Source organism: Caretta caretta, chromosome 4, assembly GCF_965140235.1.
Source record: "Caretta caretta isolate rCarCar2 chromosome 4, rCarCar1.hap1, whole genome shotgun sequence".
Classification (NCBI taxonomy): Eukaryota; Metazoa; Chordata; order Testudines; family Cheloniidae; genus Caretta; species Caretta caretta.
Window position 1 is genome coordinate 29,527,723 of NC_134209.1, and position 25,163 is coordinate 29,552,885.

At 40.3% G+C, this 25,163-nt stretch overlaps 1 protein-coding gene across 22 annotated transcripts in view; it reads right to left on the reverse strand.

Moving 5' to 3' along the window:
- MAPK10 (mitogen-activated protein kinase 10) overlaps positions 1–25,163 on the reverse strand; it is a 299,605-nt gene that overhangs the window by 26,217 nt on the left and 248,225 nt on the right. For 16 of the 22 annotated variants that reach the window (XM_075127486.1, XM_075127483.1, XM_075127492.1 and 13 more), the window contains 3 exons: positions 23,240–23,422; positions 19,586–19,710; positions 5,655–5,687 (listed from right to left, as the gene is read on the reverse strand). In XM_075127486.1, coding sequence (XP_074983587.1) covers positions 5,655–5,687; positions 19,586–19,710; positions 23,240–23,422 — 341 coding nt within the window. The remainder of the gene's footprint in view (positions 1–5,654; positions 5,688–19,585; positions 19,711–23,239; positions 23,423–25,163) is intronic. The other 6 variants (XM_075127489.1, XM_075127488.1, XM_075127481.1 and 3 more) reach the window with 3 other exon arrangements.

A 25,163-nucleotide genomic window follows, 5' to 3' on the forward strand; every position in this document is an offset into this window, starting at 1 on the left:
GGTCACACTTTTTTTCCCTCTTCTCATTGTTCTCTGTGTGCCCAAACCCACTTCCCCAGGAAGAGAGAGGTTACCCACAAGAATTCTGCAAATTGGTAATGTATTCAGTTTCCAAGCAACACATTGAACCGTGAATTCATAATCTCCAGTCATTATATTGTCAAAATTGTCCATGTCTTGTGTAACTCTCCCTCCCCAGGCAGAACAATCTGGGGAGGGAGGAGTTAGCCAGCTGTGTAAGTACTACTGGCCTTTTCAACAGAGATTGCATCCCCAGTATCAGCTTCCATGGCTGCAGAGTCCAAGTGGATCATGGGCTCTGCACAGCTGGTTCTGCACAACTAATGCATCTGGGCCCACGATTTGTCCATGATGAATATTTGAATTCCCTACCATCTTCATTCCGTACCCCAGTGTAGATATGTAAGAATAATGGATTGTTTGGTTTGCTGATAATTCCCCCTCTCCCACCAGTAAAAATATATTATGGTTTGGGCTCAACCTGAAAATGTGTTTTAAATTTTTCAGCACATAAAAATTAATTTCAGATTGAATAAATGTTTCATGCTGACAGAAATCAACAAGTTTTGCTTTGATTTCAACCATTTAAAAATTGATTTTTTAAAAATAAAATGAAAGAAAATTTCAAAATAAAAAGTAATTTTGTTTCAAACATGTCAGAATGAAATGCTTCAATTTTTCAGACTTTTTTTTAAGTTTGTGGGGTTCCCCCAAAAACCAAATTTGGCAAAACCAACACAAATTCACAAAATATTTCAGTGTCACCAAATCTGCATTTTTTTTGCCAAAAAATATTTTGGCTGAAAAATGTTGCCCAGCTCTACCCCAATGATCTAGAAAAACAAAGAAAGTAATCATAAGACATCCATGAGAATTATCAATGTGATGAATCTTGTCTGGATTTGACTCATACATTCATCCAGCATTTTTGCCAAATTTATCTTTCTAAAGAAACAAAGGCTGGATTTGGGACATTTAAAATGGCTGCTGCCACACGGTAGAAGCTGTTTTTACTATAACCCAACCAGCCCAACTAATCCCTCTTACTCCACCACTCCTCTCACCTGGTAGTTTCACCTCAGAGAGGCATTTTTAATTGCTGAGACACTCTTCTGCCTTCCTTTCTGACTCCAAACACCCTCTCCCACCAAATCCTTCTGAACACCCGGCCTGCCCCAAATGCTCCCCTATTATGGAACTCTCCTGCCACCCTCCCTCACAACAGAGACAACTTCCCAGGGACCTTCTTTGTCTTCTCTTCCTTTCTGCTGTGGCACTTTTCATCACTCTCCTCAGCCTCAAGGCCCGTCTCCCCTTCAATATGTGAAATCCATTCTCAGTATCAAAGAGGCCAGACACACAGGGTGCAATGATTCCAACAGTATGGAACTGCGAGATTAATAACTATCATATGCCATCAGATAGGAGGTTGTGCTGTCTAGCATGTGTAATGCAGTATGGGGAGTGGGTAAAATAGATACCCTTTCATCCCCAAGCTCTCTCTAACATATGTTCACTTGTCATTCACTGAGAAAGCAGAGCTTTGCTGCAAACACCTTGGATGAGTCTGCTGGATGAATTAGCCAGGAACAGCATGGCAGCTGGAGCCACAATTGGCTGTGTCAGAGGCCCAGTGTCCCAACTTGGACAGCTGCTGCGGTTGCAATTGGTTGGGTCAATGGATCCTTGAGCTGCCTGGATTTTCCCACAATAAGATGCCTAGAAGAGAGACCATGGGTACAGGGGAGGTTCTTTTAATTCCTTCCTGCAGCCTACTCAATATCATGCTTCTCTAAGTCATGTAGCAGGACCAGCCTTCTCGACCAGTTGATGATCTACTATGAATTAGTAGGTCCAATCCCAACCAGCTGCTGACCCCATTGCCCCCCTTTATAAAGGTTCTTAGGGTCATCAATATAGAGCCCAGGATGAGCTGGGAGAATGGGCTTTCTTCTTCACCAACACCTCCAGGAGTTTCCAGGTGCATCGTGGGAAGGCGACCATTGTGTTCCTATCAGCACTATCCAATACCAACCACACAATCACTGGGTTGATGATATCTGGTTAACTGGAGAGTGAAATATTTGTCAAAGGATTTTGGGACCATCATTCCAACAGAGGCTCTGCTTGCAGCAGAAGCGGCTGAGGGTGTCAAAGGAAAGTACGGCAGAGTGACCTCTGTGGAGGTGCAGGAGCGGGTGACTACAGTAGAAGGGACCAAAATTCAAGTACGGGTGCTCTCATGCACAATGGCCCAATCCAAAGCCCACTGGAGGCAATGAAAGATAACTTCAGTTGGTTTTGGATTAGGGCTAGAGGTAAGAGAAACTCCTGTATCTTTGTTCTGTCACAGACAAAGACCTCCATCTCCAGGTCTGGTTAGTCAGGGCAGGTAACGAGAGCTAGCTGCTTGGAGGCCACTGAAGTGGTGACTGTGGCAGGGAGAGAATCATTAAGCAACTCACACAGCTTCTCTACAGGTGACAGCTGCCTTTGCTGCAAGGCTGTGGGCGGGAGATGAGCTGTGCAACCGTAACTCTGTCCCCTTGTGCACATGCATTATGAGACATGTTTTTTTCTTACACAATCATATATTTCTCAAATAGTCTAAAACACACAAACATACAGTGTAACATGAGATAATTCTCCTAATTTAGGAATGTGAGAGTCGTATTTTCTATTATTGGGTTTGTGCTGGAGAAACAGAGTCCATGGAAGTCTTTTCTACAAAAAGAGCCATTTCCTCATCTGCTGCATGCCACACAGTATACACAGTGAATGATGCAACAGCAGTGCCTTTTTCAATGGACACTTGAAGCCTTCCCTCATTCAGTGTGCGCTTTACCCCATGGTATACGAAGCAAGGCTTTTATAGGATTGCCGGGTCTACATGCAGGTCTGCCGAAGCTATACTTCAGGAGATTTGTCTGTGACCTGAGGTGAGGTCTGAGGTACCTAAGCGGATTTGGTTGTGACCTGTGAGGAGGCCACAGTGGCTCAAGCAGGTGGCCAGGTTGGAGCCTAAGCCACATGGTGAAGGGGGAACATTGGGAGCTTTGGCTGTGACTTGCAATGGGGCTCTGCTGTCTCTGCAGGTCACTTGTGCAGGTCAGATAAGAGCTTTTGATCATATGGAATGATGTTATTGTTAATAAAGCCATGATCTTTGTTTTCCACACAAACACATCTCTGTCCCTTATTACAGCCTGGCCTGCAGCAGCTAATCACCCTGAAGCTGGTGCTAGATTCAGTCAAAGCCACTGAAATCCCTGCTGGAGACATCTCTTTACTGCTGATCATGGCATTGTGAAGCTCACGACTCAACCTAAGAATGAGAATTCTAGCCTCGCCAGTGACAACGGGAATGCTGTGAACCAGGGTCCTCCAGATCAGCACGCCTGACAGACTGTTGCTCAGCCACCTTGCCAGTTCTACAGCATGCATTTTCTAATGAGGAAGTGTGGAGATCACTTGGGAAGACAAGACAGACAAGGAAATCCTCGAGGCCTATGAATTCACATAAGAGCTACAGCGGCTGTCTGCTTCATTAAGCTGCTTGCTCTAGGTTTTGGGTGGTGGTTGCAGGGGGATACATGTGGGTGAGCTGTAGTCTAAATCACATCAGCAGAACTACTGTGTCTCTGTCAGAGAGACAGGAGAAAAGTAGAGAAGAGTAATTGGAAGAGAATATCGCATGATTACCTTCCTTTGTGAAGAGCTCTGGGGAACGGCTTGCAAAGAACACAGGCAGTGGTTAACATAGATTGTAACAGGCAGGGAAGCTCTTCCCATGCCATCCAAGGAGAAGGAGGAGTGTTGCTCCCCTAGGTGAGGGAGAACAGAGGGGGCTCGCCCTCTGTTTTAATGCATGGAATTAAGGAGTAAAAAGGAAGGGGTGTTTTCAAGCACATTATCTGCCCCACTTCCTCACAGAATCAACATATCTTTGGCTAGTGTCTCTGCTAATTTACGCCACCCGATGTCTCAAGCAGGCAGCTTTAGTTAAGGTAAGAGGCTACAAGAATGGCAGCAAGATTTATTTTACAGACCAACATATTCTGGGAATTGAAGTATTTTGGGGGGATCAGGCAAAACTTAATCTAACCCAATATCAAATGCCTATTTAGCTGACAAGGTAGTCAAAGATAAGTGACTAAACTCCAGATTTCACACTACTAGGGTTCCAGATACTCCAGCCGGTTCACCTGTTCCAATGCTGTATCAGCAGTTACATTACTAACCTCTATTTTTAGAATTTTAGAACTCTGCTATAAAATTTGGCTCTTGGCAGAAACTTGGCAGGCAGGGATAACTAATATTCAGCATGAGGATAAGATATTAAGCTTGTGATTCCCATTAGCATTAGCATGGGATGAATCCCTGATCATTATGGAGAACATTTACTCTATAATCTGCATAGTGTCTGCAGCGTACAGGTGAATTCAACTGGGCGACATAGGGGTGCAGGGCTCTGCCCAGGGGAGATCCATTTGCAGGATCTAGCCCTAAGAATGAAAACTATGGGCCAGATTGTAGAGTGGCCACCTGTAGAGTAACACATTTACTCCAAAAATGGCCTCCTTCATTTCAGTGGGACTGCAAGGGGAAGATTTGCAGAAGGCATACAGGGAGTTAGGACACCCAGTTAAGTCAATGCTTAGCATGATGATCAGGGATCTGTTCATGTGATTCACACTAATGCTAATGAGAATCATGTAGCTTAATAATAAAAATACTTAAGAATAATGATAATCACGCTGAATATTAGTTACCCCGGGCTGCCAAGTTTACGCTGAGCTAAATTTTATTGCTGAGTTCTAAAAATAGAGGTTAATAATGTCTGTGTTGACACAGCACTGCAACAGATAGAGCAGCTGTAGTATCTGGGACCCTAGCACGGTGTGAAATGGGTGCCTGAGTGTGAACCTTTGTGCCTTTCATAATCTGCCCCTAAGGCACTATTCAGTGTCAGGAAGGGCTTATTTAGACACAATATTTATAGCAATTTAACTATATTCGTTTAGAAACCAATCCAGTTAAATTGGGGCAACTCTTCAGTGTGTGCAGTTATACGTATATAACGGTCCTTATAAATAAACCATTGTGATATAACTACCTTTATGCCAGCATCCCTGTGTCCACATTAGGGGGTTACACCACTTCCACTGTATCAGTTTCTAAACAGGTATAGTTAAATTGGTACAAACACTGAGTGCAGACCAGCCCTAAGGGTGGCAGCATCTAGCTTTATTTAGGATAACCATTTTATCCCCCAAATGGGTTGATTTTTAAGATGTAAAAGTGGCAACAACAACGAAGAATGGAGTCTATTTTGGGTAGTGCAGGTTTTTGGTTTTGTTGGTTGACATGTTGGCACATGTATACAACGAATAGTAGTTTGGTTTGGTTGGTTGACTTTTAGTTTTTGGTTTTACATTTTATTAAAAATTATGCATTTTAAAATAGTTTAACGGTGTATTCAATTTTCCTTGCATTTAATAACAATTTCTACAAAAGAGAGTAAAAAGCCTAGCCATTTATCTTCTCACATCATTTAAGCAACTTTTTTTCTATACATGATGTACCTAATTGATGAGATACACAAACAGGAGACAACTGTATCCAATAAATACCTTTTTTAAGTCTGGTGAGCAGAAAACACTCCACTATGGAAAAAAATGAAAGGAAAGTTAATAAACACCAAGTTTAAGCAGGTACCCAGATGCTAGTGAACTCTCCCTTCCCTACCACATCCATCTGAATGTAGTCATAGTTACCGCTGGTAAGGGTACGGGAAAAGGAATGAGACTGACAGCCCTTTCCTCCTACTTAGCCAAATTCTGCCCTCAATGGGATGACGCCCGTGTCTCTAGAGAGTTAATATCCAGCACAGTAAAGATCTTGGGATTGACTGGAACAAGCCCATGCACTGTAGTTGTTCACAGGATCAGGCAATCTGGCTTGGAAGCTATAGAGCTCTGTGCTGGGCAACTATAAAGTTATCGTTATGTGAATACTGGAGGCTCAAAATATTAATGGTGTGAGGTTAAACAATCTGTTTAATGGTTTGGCTTCTCATAAAGGGGTGCAAAATAAAAAAACTTTTCATTTTGCAACATTTCAAGTTGTGATTTTTTTAAAAAGTCTTAAAATGTATCACTAGTGAAAGGTGCTAGAGTGAGACCCCTGGAGAACTGAATTTCCTTCTTTAGCCACAGAACAAACGTGCAGGGGCAATGGCAATGCATGTTTTCCTGACGCTACCCCGCCAGTGTTCCTGGATTGGGATGAACCCTCCCTGTAGGTGACAGGGCAGAGGAGTACAATATCCCTCAGAAATCTACCAGCAATTTGTTTGGCTAAAAAGGCTTTTTGTAATTATTATAAAAGGGAGAGAACAGAGGGAGGGAAAACAGGAACATTTCTTTGGCAGAACGTAACTCAGATGCTGATGAACAGGAGACCTAACTCTAACCTCCCCTGTTCAAAACAACTTCTAAAGCCAAGGATACATAAAATCCCACTAGACATCAGGCAGACCAAACCAAAAGCTGCATTATAGGACACCAGCAGAAGTGTTTTGAAAGTCAAAGCTAGTGTGCAGAGTCACTCAGATGGCAAATGAAACCAGCAGCTCTGAAGAACACAGAAATATACCTTCTTCATGAATAATTTAAACACACCAGGTTAAAACACACTCAGGCAGACAGCATCTGATAAAAACTAGGGAACACACAGAAAACGGAACACCAGATTTGGGGCTTTATCATGGAAAATATAAATACAGGATGACAAACCTATAGCGTACAAAAGATATCTGTACAGACGAAAACAATGTTTTGAGTGAAGTTTTGGCCAAAGAGAGAATGGGCCAGTGGAGAAGTAATATGCAACTTGGGAGTTATCATGATAAGGTACAATAAACAGAATATCCTAGATGTGGATGAAACAGAGGCGAGAATAATATTTTCACCTGGTAGGAAAAATATAGCAGTCTGAGAAAGAAATATATATTGTTTATTCACGGTGGTTATAGTCCAAATGTTGAAGAAAAATTAACTACCATAATATTAAAGGTTTCAGAGTAACAGCCGTGTTAGTCTGTATTCGCAAAAAGGAGTACTTGTGGCACTTGTGACAGCTGTAGCTCACGAAAGCTTATGTTCAAATAAATTGATTAGTCTCTAAGGTGCCACAAGTACTCCTGTTCTTTTTGCATAATATTAAAGTAATATAATGATATATGCTTATAATTAGAAGTTAAACTGACACTTATTCCACTGAACACATGGGAAAGATGATCTTGGGGTTACAGCAGAGAAATGGAAGTTAAGTGATTTGGATTCTAATTCTGGGTCTGCAATGGATTTTCTGTAACCTTAGGAACTCGCTTTACCTCTTTGAGCTTTGGTTTCCCCACCAATGAAATAGGTGCAATGCTATCTACCTCACAGGGATGCCATGAGATTTATTTATGCCTATCACTGCTTTTTGGAGGAGTGGGTTATATATGTGCAGAGTATTATTGTGGGGCCTGATCAGGCAGACCTTACACCTCCTCGTATCCCAACTTCAGTAGGAATTTAGCACACAAGGAAGATAGAACTGTTTACATGGGCAGTGAAACTCCCGTTTCAATCCCAAATAATCTATTGAGTCAGATGAAGGCTCACAATGGTGCTGGTCCAGATTTTTACCAACACTCAGGCTCCTCATGAAGCATGATACATTAAGAACTGAGTAGTCAAACTAAAGTTCAGCTCATGTCTGTCATTACAAGGTAATCTTAGTTCCTATACTAATATAAGCTACCAATGGCTATTAGCCAGGATGGGCAGGGATGCAAAGCCATGCTCTGAAGTGTTCCTAGCCTCTGTTTGCTAGAAGATGGGAATGAGTGACAGGGGATGGATCACTTGATGATTATCTGTTCTGTTCATTCCCTCTGGGGCACCTGGCATTGGCAGGAAAACAGGATACTGGGCTAGATGGTCTGACCGAGTATGGCCGTTCTTATGTTCACACCACCTCATGTCACTAAAATAGAAGATCTAATCTCCATTTGCTGTAAAACATACATCAATATTACACCAACCTTAGTGCTGGGGAAACTGCCCTAGTATCTATTTATCTATACTGCCACCTATTGAAGGCAGGTGGCAGTATACGGAGCAAACGATTAAGTGTTTGACGGGCAGGAATTGTCCACACTGTGAATATTACAGGAAAAATGCTCCCACCATTTACCTAGAGAACAGAAAAAAGTTGGTTGCTGAGACTGTAAATGGGGATTTAGGTGTTCAGTTAAAAAACAGCTGAAATATTACCAGTGTCCGCATCAATGCATTTTACCTTTATGTTCAGGAGATGGGAAAGACCTATGTTGTTTTGATCCTATCACTGAAGCACAGACAAAACTTGATTCAGTCTAAGGGAATTTTGATTTTGAATGGGTTTGTGCCTGCATGTTAAACCAATGTTAAACCAATTTCTAAACCATTAGGGATTAGGGTGACACCTTCATGGGGGGAGGGCAGATTACCCCCACATCTGCCTATTGTGAAGGTTTCTTGCTCCTTCCTCTGGAGCTTTCAGTGCTGGACATTGTAAGAGACAGAATGTTGGACTAGGTGGAGCATGAGTCTAATCTAGTATGGTAATTCCTAAATTCCTGTTTTCTACACACATTCACATGCACATGTGCACACACACGCACACACAGATTATCTGGGGGAGGGGGAAATGCTTATTTTAATCAAAGATTGGTTGTGAATATAAATGACTCTAATAAAGGATAGGGTGATTCAAATCAGTTTCAGAATAGCTAGGAACACTTCGCTTTGGCTGATTCTATGACGCTACCCACAGAAGTACTGTAACCATTTTGACGGAGTCGGAACCAGGATCCAAAAGCGTTAATAAGTTAGAACTAAGAGTCTATCTGGAATAACTTTAGGAACCAAGATCCAGCCCACCCACACAGACATTCCACAAAATCTGTGGCTCAGAAACTGTTAAACCTGTTTCTAAACATCAGCAAAACAAGTTTGCTACAGAGCTATTGAAGGTTGAGAAGTCTGGTTGGCATTTTTGGTTGTCTTTCTGCAGAGAGTTCCATGGGAGAGCCAAACTGCTGTGCGACCTTCACTGTAAGTGAACAGCACTTCTTACAAGTAATAATATCTATTTCCCTCTAGTTAGCAAGCGGTCATGGCTTTGCATTCAAGGAAGACTACAAGATGCTAAGCATATTAAGCCTGTCAGAAGGAGAAGGTAGTTGCATTTCTACGATCTCCCATTCCCATTATAGTCTTTGCCATTAGAATGAGATCAGAATTTTATTGGCCCCCATATATTGTGTAAAAGACCATAAACTTTTAATAGACTTACAAAAAGCGATGGTAGCAGGCTTAGTATTCTAGATATTTGACTAGACAGATCATGCATACCTCTTCCTTATACATTCATAATGCTGTAAATCTGGGAGAGACACACAGGGTCATTATCTCTAGGTTAAACTTTGACAAAATCCTCTGCTTTTACTCCAGACATGAAGCTGTCTTACTCATTGTCTGGCCGTGAATAAGCTAAAGCAATTTCAGGGGGGTTCCTTCAATTTTCTCCAGGAGAGGCACCCCACTGGGGCATGTCACACTGGATTATAGCTGTCACAATGGGTTATGTCAAGTGACATACAGCACTTTAAAAACAACTCTTCTCCTGATCAGGCAGACTATTAGAGTTACCTCAATCCTCACTTTAAACAAAGAAAGCTTATCAAGAGCTACAAACAGAAATCAATTCACTGACCTGAGCTAACATGACACATGCCAAGATCATAAATGCTAGTAGGGAAATTTAAAAACTCCACCATCAATGCACTTGAGAAGTTCTGGAAAGACAGCATTTTCTAAGAATTTCAGTTGGCTTCAAGTTCTGCCTATTTGCTATAGGTTTTTTTTTTTGGGGGGGGGGGGGAGGGTTCTGAGGGAGGCTGTGAAGAGCTCTGAAGAGCCGTGCTGTTGCAGTTCTTCACTCTTCCCTACGTACAGCACTGGACAGCAGACAGTGGATTGACAAAAGGAGAGAGATTAGCTCCTGACAAGAAAGGGTTTGCTCATGGGAATAAAATGAATACCTAAAGGTTTTACAGATGCTGGTATTCTGCAAAGTATTCCTATTTCAGGCTGTGCAGGGTCAATATTGAATTTTAAAATATTATTATAGCCTTGACATTTTTTAAACAGTTGTTGAACACTTCTGCAGTCGGAGATTCAGGCTTTCCCTGAGACAGATATGGACCAGATCTTGCTACTTTTATGCTGAGAAGTACCTCACTCCACAAGAAATCCTGCTGTGAATATGGGTAGCAGAATCAGGCCCTCGGTGAATCTCTCTGCAGCATTCTCAGTCCTCTTCAATAATGATTCAGTGAAAGCTATTCTTATATCTTGTATAACCTATCACTCACTTTATCCTCTGTTGCCAGGTTCCCTCAGGCCACACACTGCCTGCCTAGCCTGAGAGAGGGCTACATTATACCATTCAGGCACATTATACCACACTGTAGGACAGGTCAAGCTGCAAAGTCTTACAAGAAAGTCCAGGAAGGACTGTGACACAGAAATCCCTCCCAGAACTCACCATCCCAAAGTGGGAGTGTGACCTTTGCACCATTTCTGAGGATGGGGCAGAATGCTTTCCCCTGTACAGCTGGCCATCATTCCCTTTCTTTGCAGCAGGTAGCCCACGTCCAAGGGGGAGGTAAAAAAGAGCTGTTGCTGTACTACCGAAAACATCAGATACACAACTGTATGGGACAGTAATTTGGGATCACTTTCCCCTCATATATCACATAAGAACACAGCATAACTTGCCCTAACCCAAATTACTGGCTGGGTTTGAGCCCAGCAGGTCTAACTATTTAACTCTGCTGTCTAAGATGATGGACAACTGTTCCACGAACACGCACACACACACATACACACACAGAGCTGGGTACAAGTATAGCAATGCTAACTATTGACTCTACACCAAATCCTGACATCTTTAGTCCTTTCATGGCCATCTCCATTAACAGGGTCCTATTGCTAATTTGTCCCTCTGTGCCCAACAGCTACTGCAATTTATTTAATTTTGCTTGTCTCCATTTCACATCTTTGTCACTTAATAGCTGAGTGGTGGAGAAGAAAAGGAGAATGGGCCATTTGTATTGTTCAGCTGAGGTTAGCCGCTCACAAAGCACCAAAGCCAAAATTCCGTATTCAGGAATAGATTGTGGGGTCCTGAGTGGGACCACAAGATGCTGTGGGAGAGGATGATGGAAGGACCCTCCTCCAACCTGGCACCCAGAAAAGGGACCAGCTGCAGTTTCCATCAGGGACAGTTGACCATTTTACTACACTAGTAATAATCTAACAGGGGGCAGGATTACCCTGAGTAACACACACCTGCTACGATCCCCTTTGTGTCTCCCTCCATGCTTTTGTCCCACTCTAGTGACTGGTTCACTGAAAAGAATAAGAGTCTACTAACTAGAGCCACCAGTTCATGAAGAAAAACGGATGTCCAGCAAGTGTTCGTGCCAGACAAGGAGGAAGAAGGGAGGATGCATAGTAATAGGCACAGATATTACTTGGTGTGGCTCTGATGGGAGAAAACTGAATGAAAAGTATGCTAGACAGCTAATAAATCTGATTTACAGCTTTGTCAGGAAGGAACCCAGCTATTATTTAAAATCTGGGAGCCATATACATAGTCAAATATAATGTTCTTTCCTGTGGAAAAGAAGACAGGAAAAGATTTAAAGTGCCCTAGTATGTGTTAAGCTTCCTTATAGTGCTCCCGATCCTCTACCTGATAAATAAATTCTGACACCTTATTGTTCACCTTGAATAAGGTATTATTTAATCCGATTAGGGGTACCTGAATCTGGCCCTTTGACTATAAACATGCCAGCCTTTTCTGCAGGCCCAGAAAGCCAGGCTTTTTTCTTAAATTCTTGTTCATAAACATTTAGTCTCCTAGGAAACAAGGACCTAACCATGCGAGAGATCTGAATTTTGAACCAGGCAACAATCACACAGACTGAATTTTGATGATCAAATGCTCTAAGAACAGTTGTACAAAAAATCCACAGGCCCCAATACCTGTAAAATTCATTAATCAAACAATTGAAAATACTAAGCAAAACTCATAACACTCATGATTATTTCATGGGCAATTCACAAACAGGGAAAAAAAGGCCAAATCCATTAAATTGCTCTCAGTGAACAGTTCAGTTTGTTCTAGTCATATTCAACAGGCAAATGCCCTACTGTGGCTATACTTCAACATAAGCTCATAATGGACAAAGTACAATCACAAAATTATTGCTTCAGGAATATCCTAAACCCTTAATTTCTTTACAAGTCAAATCATTAAAAAAAAATCAATGCTAAATCTAAACACAAAGACAGTAGAATAGAATGAAAAAATAAGAGTGTTTTGGAATAGTTTTGAAAGGTAAATGGCAGTGCAGCAGAATTTTGAAAAAGCAAAAATCTATGAATTAGTATATTAGATAATTAAAGGAGCAAAGAGTTAGAATAGTCAAATTTCCAAATCATTAAAGTACCTCAGGGATTACACCTGAAGGATATTCACTATAAGAGTTTGACAAATGCTGCAAAATATATTCATTTGAAGAAAACTGGGACTTCATTTCTCTATATTCTCAGCCTTCTTAAATCACTTTCCAGAAGCATTTATAGAAGTGAATTTTTGTTTGCAAGTCTGTTTACAGAAAGAGAAAGCATCATGCCTACCAATGCAAGCAATCTCTTTTGCAGGACTGGGAATCTTTCAGCCAAGGAACAGAAACAATACCATATGATCACACAACAAAAACAGGGACTTAAGTATAACACACTCTCAAATAGTTCACAAGCAATCCTCAGGCTGATATACGTTTGCATAAATCATTTGTCAAATAATTCCAACAATGAACACAAATTCTAAACCTGCTCATGAATAATTCACAAAGAAACATGGAGTCTAAATTTCTTGAATAAATTGTTCTAGACAGTAATATGTTTCATTTGCTTTCTTCCCTTCTTTGATAGAAACAGACTCTCAGCACAGTTAAGATATGCAGTGACAAAAATCAAGACCTTGGTGAAGCTTGTTCCTTAAATGCAAAAGGGGAGAATTTAAATCCATTCAGTGTAAAGGTGAATGATAGGCTTTCATTGACACAGAACCTTTCACATAAGGCATGTTTATCACAAGCTTTACAAACTGTGCCAATAGTAGAAAAGGGAAAAGACTTATAGCTTCTGTATCTGGATTTCAACACACACATTTCTACTGTTTTGGATCTAAGTTTTTGTTACTGTTCATTCTAGACAGGGATCAGCTGCAAAATTTAGATACAGATGAGGATCTGGATTCCAGCCTCACCCTCCGAAGTTCAGGAGGTTTAGAGCCAGAGTGTTGTTTTGGACCCATTGCTGTTGAAAAAGAATCCCTACTGAAATGCACCAGTTGTCTGACACACACCAGTTGTTCCATAGCACACAGTAACAGTAACACTATAGTTTAGGAAGAAAGTGAAGACTGCTTTGTCCAATTAAAATTGGAGGGGGGATTTTAGGTACACAGACTGGAATTATCAACTTCCAATTTGTTCAGGGCACTGGAATTTATATCTCTATTCTTGCAAAAACTGGCCAAGGAAGTTTAATGACCAGAAGTAGTTAGCACCACTTCTACAGCTTTGGTTCAGTGTAGACTGACTCCGGGGCAAGACTGTCTAATGAATCACCATGGTACTTCCTAGCAAATGTATATTTTCTTTGGAGGTCTGTCATACTAGTATTAGCTAGACCCAAGACCACTGGGCTTACAAGATCTAACAAGGTAACAATTTCCATATCCACTTCATCATGTATATTCAAATGCGATGTTGAAAAATGTTTAGTCATTCACATCCCAAACCTCCACCAGAAACTAAAATACAGGGCAATCAGGTCAGAGAGGGACAAAGTGTATAATGTCACTGCTTTAACTCTGGTACATTATCTTGTATCACAATGGTGAAAAATTACAAGAGGCAGCATTACAACGGAGCAATACAGTTAGCACAACAAAGACCCTTCAGGGAGGCCATAGAACGTGTCAAAGTAGAAACTAACTTGCACAAAATAGTAATTTATAGCACACTCAGTCTCTGCACTATGTTACAACTGCAGAAGATTCTCCAACAAGACAGTTAAGATATTCCAAGAGATTTGCATAATCAACATCTAAGGCTGTTGACAGGTTACCAATGACTATCAAAGATTCTGCTATAGCTTCAACCAAGAGGAAATAAGTCTTTGCAGACTTTAAGCAGGAAAAAAAAAGTGTATTGCCAAAGTTATCATGTGCTGGTATCTTCCTTGTAAATGAACCAAGAGCCATTCTGACACCAGCTTTTTAGCCAAGAGCAGAAAGTTAGAAATTGGATTGATGTTCAGGCAAAAGTGAAACTTTTTTTTATTTAAGCAACAATTAATGTCTTAAAACAATGCCAAACTATTGGAAGTCGAAGTCAAAGTCAAACTGAGGGTTGATCTACTGGATTCAATACACTCTTCTGAAAGGCATATAGGAAAATGATAGAAAGAACAGATTGCTAAAATGCATGCTGCTGTACAACCCCTCCTCATGCAGATATCCCCTCCCCAGTGTAGATGCAATTCAGTCAGCGACTGCACTTTCTAACGGATGAAGCAAGCAAAATCCAACTGAGATAAATTCTCCCTGGAAAGTAATTACTCAATGACTCACAATTAGCCATTGAAGGTGTGTCAGCAGGAACAGATGGAAATTTAAGGTTTAATAAACGGTCAACAGTAAAATCAAGAGTCATTGGTTTAATTTTCCTCCTGGAAATGAGATCTGTAAATTAAGGCACCCTAGAAGTAGTCAGGCCCTTTCTATACTTAGACGCACATGACCTGTACAAAATACAATAAATATTCATTCAATCCATTTTCCGCTATTTATGCTAACGTAATCTTCCTTCCTTTCATATCTGCTATGAACTGAATGGGGTCTCTGAATGATAGAAAAATGGTATCAAATCAGCTTACTAATGATTCACTGCCCAGGTGCTGAGACACAATTCTATAGTGTGCTGCACATGTTGGAAGAACAAGACATAGCATGTCTTAAAGAAGAAATCCTTGTGGCAGGACAGATGGAGATAACAGCTGAGGAAATTGATGTTCAGCAGGTTTGTTAACTACAAGTCAGCTGGGCAAAGAGCTAGAAGTGTGAACAGAAAAGAGACATTCTAAAAAAATGCAATTCAGACACAGACAACAAATTAGAACAAATAACTGGGTCAAAAAAACTGATTGCTTTAAATTTGAACTATCACTAGCCAATGCATTGCTCCTTCTCCAGGTGATCCCTCTGTCACGTGAAGTGCTGCAAAGACGCAACACTATGTTCACTTTGGGTCAGATTCTTCCAGACTTACTCACATTGAACAGCACCTTATTCCACTAAAATCAATGGGGGAATTTCTGGAACATGGAATTACTCAGCACAAGTCAGGGTGGCAGAATCTGACCTTTCAATAATAATAGTGTGGGCCTGATTCTCCATTTCCTTGCACCTTATGTAGACATGTACACATTTGCTGAGTGCAAAATGGGGCTGAAATGCTTCCACCAGTGGAAGAGAGCAGAGAAACTGATCTGGTAGAATTTCATACCCACTTTGTTTGCAGTGTTGTTGTAGCCATGTTGGTCCCAGGATATGAGAGAGACAAGGTGGGCCAGGTAATATCTTTTACTGGATCAACTTCTGTTGGTGAAAGAGACAAGCTTTCAAGCTCCACAGAGCTCTTCTTCTTCCACTTTGCACAGGTATAACTGGTGACACAAGATGAAGGGCAGTAGAGAATCAGGTGCCCACAGATACATACTGTAACAATACAGTACAACTTTAAATGTGAGACAGTTCCCCTGTGCTGTAAACTGCATGGGGCCTCCATTCAAAGGATATCCCCTTTGAAAAGCTTTCTTATTTTAATTAATAATTTTGGACATGAGAAGGATAAAAAGTGATCCGTTGCTTGCTAAATTCACCAGAATCTCTTCTTTTTCTTCAATAGGCACCGGATCAGACCCTTAATGGTTGCCAAATGGTTGCCACTGTGTCCTTGTTGGACATGATGAAAATCAACCAGAAAAGCTTGTTCCATCCATAAGTGCTATGACATTATTGTTCTGACTTTGCATACTGGATTTCAGGGCACTTTCCTCTCTCCCCTGTCCTAGGCTCAGCTCTGTACAGGCTATAAAAAGATAAAGCTTTCCTTGTGGATGTAGATTTTAGTGCAAACTTTCCTAAAGTACAGAGACGGTTCGGATCCAGTGTTCCAGTTGTTAACCACCTCTAGTACATGTATTAATCACAAAGATCTGGGAAGACAGTACAAATCTCTTGCTTAGTAAACAATAGTGGGGCTTTTTATACTTTCATATACTTCACAGCTACATGTCACAGCATAAAATGATTCCGTGTTCGCTGATTTCATCCAAAAGCAGAAGCAAAAGTAGCAACGCCGTGAAAAAAGCCACTCTTGTAGCATTCCTAGCTCAATCAAAACCAGAAAATACTGGAAATCTTCAAAGTCAGCATTGCCCTCTGAAATTTTCAACCTTATTTCCTGAGCAAAAAAGGTTTACACAAGCCCCTAAGCATTCCAGGTGCTTATCCAGAATTATCTTCCAAGCATTTAGAGAATCATGAAGCACAACAATTTCCTTATCCATATTTCTGACCGACAAAGCACAACCAAAGCCGAGGATATAAAAAGTTCCCTTGTGCATTTAAACATTTCTAATTATAATTCAATTCATTGTTATATAACATCGTTCCGAAGCAATTTCTCAAAAGATAAAGTAAGTGGATTAAGTTTTACAATACTGGATACAGTGACTCTCATACAGGCAATAAGTCAAAATGAGAAATAAAATGAACCAGAGCAATAAAAGCCAAAACTGTAATTTACATCTTTATCTTTACAAGTCTTTCTTCTAAAAAAAAAAAATCCCACTTATGGTAATGGTGTGGACAACTAGTGTGAAAATGTCTCTGATGGCTACTGGCATTTCTATCAGAACATCAGGAAATTAGATGAGAAGGATTAGATGACACAGTGGTAAGAAGATCTGGCAGTCATTGCCATTTTGTCACATTACTGATCCCACCATTGCTGCGGCTGGTGGAGCAGGCCTGGAGTCAGCAATGATGGGAGATTGTTCAGAAAGAAGGGTAGAATTGTCACAGTGAGGTGTAAAGGAGGCATATGAGAATGAAACAGAATAAGATGAACAGGGTTTAGCACAAAACATAGGCTAAGGTGAAGTTCAGGAGAGACAGGAAGAGATGTGGCAACTTGGAAGTTTATGAAAAGGACCTCTATCTCTTCTACAGTTAGAGGAAGCAGTACACCATCCATCAGTGACCTTGAATTGTACAGGGTTGGACAGAGAGGAATGCCAAGACTGAAAGAATGGCGTGAACGAGCAAGGAGAGCGTAGATATGAAGACAGAGAACAAGAGAGTGCAAGCAAGTCTATGGGAGTTCCAAAAAGCACTGAAGCCATTCTGAATTAAATTCAGAAATGGGGATGTAATTCAATAAAGATGACCAAGGAAGGGAATGATACCTAGAACAGGCATCTGGAATTGAAATATGCGCATGTTTGTAAAATAAATTTGGCAGCATGTCAAATATTTTAATTTTCAGATTAAAATATTTTAAAAAGTAAGCAAAAAAGTCAATAGAAATTAAAGGATATATTCAACTAATTTGTTTAGGGTATAAGGAATAGATGGTGCAAAAGCAAATGTAACTGAAATATAGAGCGTATATATATATTTTTTCAAAGTACACTAATTTCAGCATGTACAGTAAGATGTTTCATTTGGAACCCTTCTGTAATAATGCCTTTAGACTTGGCTTTTCAAGGTGCTAAGTTCCCTTAACTTCCTTAGTTACTACATAGATAGTGGTCATTACTTTGTAGGATTGGGCCCTACATTTATCATGTCATCACAGATTTTTTTCATGTGAAGCTAACTAGTGACATAGCTAAATAATGTCCTGTCATGAGAAATGCTCAGAAGCACCATGTGTTATTATAGCCACACTGTACTATTTCCAATGGAAATAATGTTGCTAAGATGATAATTAAAAACTCACATCTTGATTTTGCACGTAATAGTATGTCCAGACAAATTACTTGGGGGAGAATGTGTTCTTCAGTTGGGCTGGCAGGAGGAATGGTGCATCTGGGACATTGCAATAAATGGAAGAGGACTCAAAGGTCAAGAAGTGGGGAAACCAGCATTACCAAAGAGTAGATAAACATTCTCCAGGACTAGATTTCAGAGTAGCAGCTGTGTTAGTCTGTATTCGCAAAAAGAAAAGGAGTACTTGTGGCACCCTAGAGACTAACAAATTTATTTGAGCATAAGCTTTCGTGAGCTACAGCTCACTTCATTGGATGCATAAAAGTGGAAAATGCAGTGAGGATGTTTTTATACACACAGACATTGTAAGGAGAGTGATCACATTAGATAAGCTATTACCAGCAGGAGAGTGGGGTGGGGGAAGAAAACCTTTTGAATTGATAAACACCCATTTTTTCATGGTCTGTGTGTATAAAAACATCCTCACTGTATTTTCCACTTTTATGCATCCGATGAAGTGAGCTGTAGCTCACGAAAGCTTATGCTCAAATAAATTGGTTAGGTCTCTAAGGTGCCACAAGTACTCCTTTTCTTTCTCCAGGACTAGTTTACTGTTGCTTCCCTTTCCTCTAAACTGTTAAAAAGAAGGTTTCCAGGAAGAATGAGAATGAGGAAGGGAAGGAGGTATTCCCTAGGGGAAAGAAACAAGATAAATGTAGCGTTCAGGCTATATGCTAGAATTATGATCACTTTCTCATTCATTTAGAGCAGGGGACTTCAGAAGCAGGATTTTGAGTTCACTAATATGGTGGCTGCGGAAAGTGGCGGCCAGCACATCCCTCAGCCCACGCCGCTTCCCGCAGCCCCCATTGGCCGGAACGACGAACTGCGGCCAGTGGGAGCTGCGATCGGCCGAACCTGCAGACGCTGCAGGTAAACAAAACAGTCCCGGCCCACCAGAGGATTTCCCTGATTGGCCGCGTGCCAAAGGTTGCTGATCCCTGCACTAGGTAATAGTGAACTCTGGCCCCAAATCAAGAAAGCACTTAAATAACCATTTAACTTAAAACATCCTTCAAATCCCACTGACTTCAATGGGACCCAAGCAAGGGTTTAAGAACTTTCCTAGTTGGGAGCTTAGTTTTGCTTCCTGTTTAGTTCTGCCTGTCTCCACCATATGGTATATGTTTACTAGTAAGGTATAATGTAAACTTGAAAAGTCTTGCTTGTTTTTTTCAGGGCATGATTGGTAGGGCTGAAAAAAATATTTTGGCTGCATTTTACAGTACTGAGGTGAAAGCAAATTAAATGTCCATGCTTCACTTACCGCCTCCACTTCTGCAGGGTCATACCACACATTAATGTATGGATGCTGTAAGGCTTCATCCACTGATATCCGCTTGGCTGGGTCAATCACCAACATCTTTGACAAAAGGTCCCTGGCTTGGCTGGCTAGAGCAATGAAATCAGAGGAACACAGTGTCAGTACAAAATTACTACATGCAGGTATTGGTTAACTGTTGTAAAAAAATAAGTAGGGCAATTTGTTCCCTCCAGTTATTCTTCATTTGGATGAAATTCTGCCACTCCTCAATAGAGCAAGAGATCCAAATATACACAGAGGATGAATAAAGAGCCAGCACAAGACTTGCACGTTACATAAGTCTCATGTATGCCCTCAAAATGGGTCCAAAAATGCTGATTCATCAAAACAATTTTTTTGTGGGACAGGGTTGGTTTTGATCAAATTTCAACTCAGAATAATTTTGGAGAAAAAGCTTTGAAATTGGCAAAATATTTTGTTTCTGCATGGGCACAAAACATTCTGGTTTTCCAGTTCAAAAGGACTTTTCATTTCAAAATTAAAGCTAATTATATTTTTAAAATATTTTAAAATAAAGTGGGTTGAAAGTGAAATGAAACTGACCCAAACTGATTTAATTTCCAGATTTTTGGTTTGAGATTGATTTTTCTTCCTGATAAGGGATGGGAAACTTTTTCAAGTCCTCAAAACTTTTTGCCGGATAGCTCTAGTCCCAGCTCTATCCCTTTTACTCTGCCCTGGGCTGGCAGCAGGAAGAAGGGTGTTATGGGAGTTCCTACACCAGCTATACATCATCAGCGGTTCCCACTTGCATTGAGGCTTTTCTCCTGGGACCAGATACACTAAATCTGCAGCCAGAAACTGCGAGCTGTGCAGTGCAAATCAGCCATATTGATGACCCTGAGGACCTGGTGTGTGGACCATGGTTTGGGTTTGCAAGATCCCCTTCACTGGGGTTTTTATTCTGGAAAACCAAACCCAAGAACAGGAGTAGCTCTGGAATCCATTTATTCAAACAACAACAAAGTTCTGGGAGTTTGGATAAAAATTTTAGTTTTCTCCCATATCTCTTGAGGAGAGTAATATTGAAATTCTGCCCCTACCAACAAGTATCTTTTCAAGTGAAGAAACATTTTATGGGTCACAGAAAGTAGAATCTCCCAGGGTAGCAATATATGGCATTCTGATTGCTTGGACATTCACCACCATAGAGATGCTAGATAACATTGTTGATGAAGGCTCTGTCCAAATCCCGATACTCACTCAACTAGTGCTGAAACCAGTGGGCCATATCCTCAGCTGGTGTAAATAAGCATAGCCCCATTTACACTTGTGTTTGACTTCTGTAGAGCTATGCCAATTTACACTGACAGAACATACAGCTCAGTGAGCTTAGTCTTATTTGTCAAGAAAGTTGGAATTTGTCCAGCATGGTGTTGTAACACAGTTGAATATGGCAAGATTTCAGCAAAAGCTCACAATCTGTGAATTCTCTCTCCCTGATAACTAGCTGAATTTTTCCTATTTATAGCATAGGACCTGAATGGAGGCAGTTGTAGCAGTTGCTATGTGAGTTACTATTCAGAGTGCCTGGGAACAAATTAGTTGGTAGTGGCAAATGGAATATGAGATTTAGCCAAGAGAGCAAAGTAACTCTCTATTCATTCTGACAGGAGTTTGAATAAGCATCAGATGGAAATTCATGCTGATGTCTGGCTGGGCAAGTATCCAACAACGAAACAAACCCTAGTACCATGTGATGGTCTATACGAAGTACAAGCCAAAACCTCTAATCTGGGATCAGAGCCCATAGTATTCTGTATTCATAGCAAATATGCTGCCAATCAACCCACAAACTGATTTTTTTTTCTTATCCCAGTATTGTTTTTTCCCCCGACTGTCAATAAATTCACTGCAATCTTTTTTTTCTTTAAAGTTAACCAGATCACTTACTGCTAAGAGTACTGCACATATCATATTAAAACTGCTTTCTTGTTTGAAATCATTTACTATTATCTTACTTTTTATACCATTTGAAGTGGACCTCGAATAGAAAACAAAGAACAAAAATAGATCAGTAACTACAAAAACACAACCCCTTCACCAAATGTATCTTATGTACCCCAGCACACTACTAAAGGTGACATCAAAGTGACTATATACCATTATTTATTGTACTTTTTAGGAAGGTACGAGGATTCAGGATATAAAAGTACCCTAGGACAGAGGAACCAAACAAGAAATAATCTTAAACACAGACATTCACTCTGTGCTTAAATAAAAGTGTGCTTCCTTTATCCAGGAGATAATTAGTTAACACAGTTTGATCATTATTCTCTGTGCATTAGCCCTAAATCCAATGAAAGACCACTATTCATTTTCTTTGTAGGAGGAGTACAGAAAAGGACTCAATGCATCCAAAAGCATTTGCTCAGACCTTTCACTTTGCTCCCAGATCTCAGACAACAGCCGTGCTATGAAACAGTTGTTAACTGGAAGAGCATTCTGGGTAATGTAATGACATGCAAATTGTAGGTGATTAAGAAACATTATGTGTCACTGCAGCAAGCAACCAGAGGAACCCATGTGTGAAAAATTGATGCACACTAGCAGTTTGAAAAGGTTCCAAAGCTGTGACTGGAAATCTTTTTATACTCAACACACATTAATCATTGTTTCTTATTGAAAGTCAACATCCTGTTCAAGTTTATCATGGCTTCAACTTATGACTATAACCATCTTACCACATGCCACTGCATATATTGTACAATGGAAATATGTAGCCCCACTGTAATTAAGATATCATTCTGCTTCACATACCAAAACCCAGTTGCTCCATTTTTCATAGTCACAAAGCCACTTACAGGCAGATATTAAACTGCAACTACATCAAGAGCAATTTTAGCTGGTGGCATTGATACTTTTACTTTTCTTAGTAAACACACCATCACTTTTGTAGTCAGGGCTCTGGCTGCATTGACAGTTCTTTGTTTACAACAAAAGAAGATTTAATGCCACTTTGAGATCTCCTTGGGCTCCAGTATGTCAGAACAAAATTAATAAAAATTCAGGGTTTTCCAAACTTGCTTATGGTTCTATCGGAGTGCATAGCTGTACAGAATGAGTGCCATGAATCTGACATGCTTGATGTATTAATCAACATCAACATACGTACCCTAGAGGCCTGGATGCCCTCGCACCAAATTTCCCTCCAAATCATATTTAGAACTAACTCCTTGCTAGATAAAACCAATGCAAGTGTCTTGGTCATTACAGCACCTGAATCTGATCTGATAAATAAACCCCACAATGTTTTCATGAAAACATCAACTAGCTAAAACTTTTTACTTTTTCTTTCTTTACCACACTTTAGATCTCAACCACTTTTTCTTTTCCTCGTATCAAAGAGAACAGTTTTCAATAAACACATGGATGGAGACTAACTTTGCAGACATTAAAAGTGTTGCTCTCTTTTCTTTCTAGTATGTTTTTTTACATCCATGACTCTCCCTCATCTTAGCACTGAGAAAAAAAATTATGACCCACTATATGAAATGTGTTTCAAAGTACACTGAAAATCAATTAATCTCAGCTGGAGAAAAAACATGTTTTATTGTACTTGGTCATACATGCCCCATGCTCCCTCCTTAGACATACCTTTGAGTTTGTTGTGTTCTGAGTCGGCTGGGAAGAGAGAATCTGGGAAAAGTTTGGGGAAAGTGAGACCAGCATACTTAGGTCGGTTCTCAACGTAGTTCCGCACTGTGGGTTGTAGCTTCTTCATGAATTCTGGGCATGGTGTTCCCAGCTGCTCAATTACTTTATTCCACTGGTCAATATCTGAGGAGAGGTAGTTAAGGGGGAAAATGTGCAGCCTACTAGCTTTTTTGTTTGGCTGGTTTTTAGCAACCCATAAAGGTACTTAATTCCCTCCCAAGATACTTCTCAATCAATGTCTTGGTTCATCATCATGACTTGAAGACTTATAAGCCATAATGGGTGAGACATTTATAGCACCTAGCCTACTGGTGGACACTGCACAAACAAATATTAATAGTAATAGCTGGACCCCTCAGAATATAAAACTCTCTCCCTGTTGGTCCTGGATGTCAGCCTATTTCTGTTTTTAAATCCTAGCTTAATGGCTACTGTCTCTTACACCTGTGCAACCCCATAGACATCAGTAAGGCTACATGGGTATAACAAATCTTATTTGTTCAGCTGGGCATATCAATCATAACTGTCACATTGTGTAGAGTGGTACCCAGTGGAGTGAAAAGGGTGTGAAAAGAGTTCTGCAAGGGGAGAAGTTACCCCTAACTTGTTTTCTCCTTTCTTCATGAGCGATCAATAATTTGTGAAGGACATTTTATTTGGGAATAAACATGTTATGTGACGGAAAAGACATATTTGCCAGAAGTCCCTGGAGATGCATACATAAACTGAAATGCTGCATACTTGCGTCTTTATTCTTCCCAGCCATTTATCAGTTCCTAGTTTTATAAGAACAACAACAAAAACTATTTGGCAAATTGTTGTAAAAATGTAATGTGTTTTCTTGATTGTTCACCATTTCCTCTAACAATTATTTTCTATCGGTACACAACATACCAGTTATACACAAATATTTCTCTTTTGTTTTCCTCAAACATGGCAAAAAACAAGAAACAGTTGTTATGCCTTCATCATGAATGCTAGCTTCCACATGCTTTCATACGCAACCAAGAAACCCTCTCTCTTATTTGAGGGCAATGCTTTTAGCTTTCCTGGAGTACCAATGAGCATATCTGCTGAATGATTTGTCACACTTCTAGACATGTTCAGAATATGCCCTACTGTGTCAAAAAAAAGGGGGGGGAGGTTACGGCAATGTTTGATCAAGGATATTGCCTTTAAAACCAGTCCCACCTCCCTAACACAGTCCCTGCATTCATCAGGCTAAGGATTTGAAGAACGCGTGAAATAATATACGAATAGACACAGTGATGCACACGTTTCTACCAAGAGATTGTCACAAGCATGTAGCTAAGGAAGCCTCATGGGAACCCATTAGAAAGAAAACATTCATTTTAGAAAGTCTATTTCTGATGCAGCACAGTATGAAGATAATTTTGTTTTCATTATTGTTAATTGTTTATTTACAGTAGTGCCCACTCTGTGCTAAAAGATTTCCAAACACTCAAAAAGAACAGTCCCCGCTCTGAGGAGCTCACAATCTAAGGGCAGAAAAGAGGCCAGATGAAAGGGAACAAAATTCTATACAATTTGCATTAGAGATGGCTGAAAAACTGGAACATTTGGGGTTTGAAGTTTCCATGAAAAATGTCTCCTTTTGTTGTCAGAAAATTTCAAAATTTAATTTTTTTCAACCAACTGGCTAAAAAGTGGGATGAATTTTTCATGAAAATGTTGTCCCCCATTTTCACTGGAAAATGTAGGAATTCAAAAATTTTGTACCATCTCTAATTTGTATACAGGTCAACATGATTCACTGTGTGTTGCATGGCAGAAGTGAGTCTTTAAGGGGGGCTTTAAATATGGGCTTTGCAATATAAACTCATGGAGGTTGCACTATGTACAG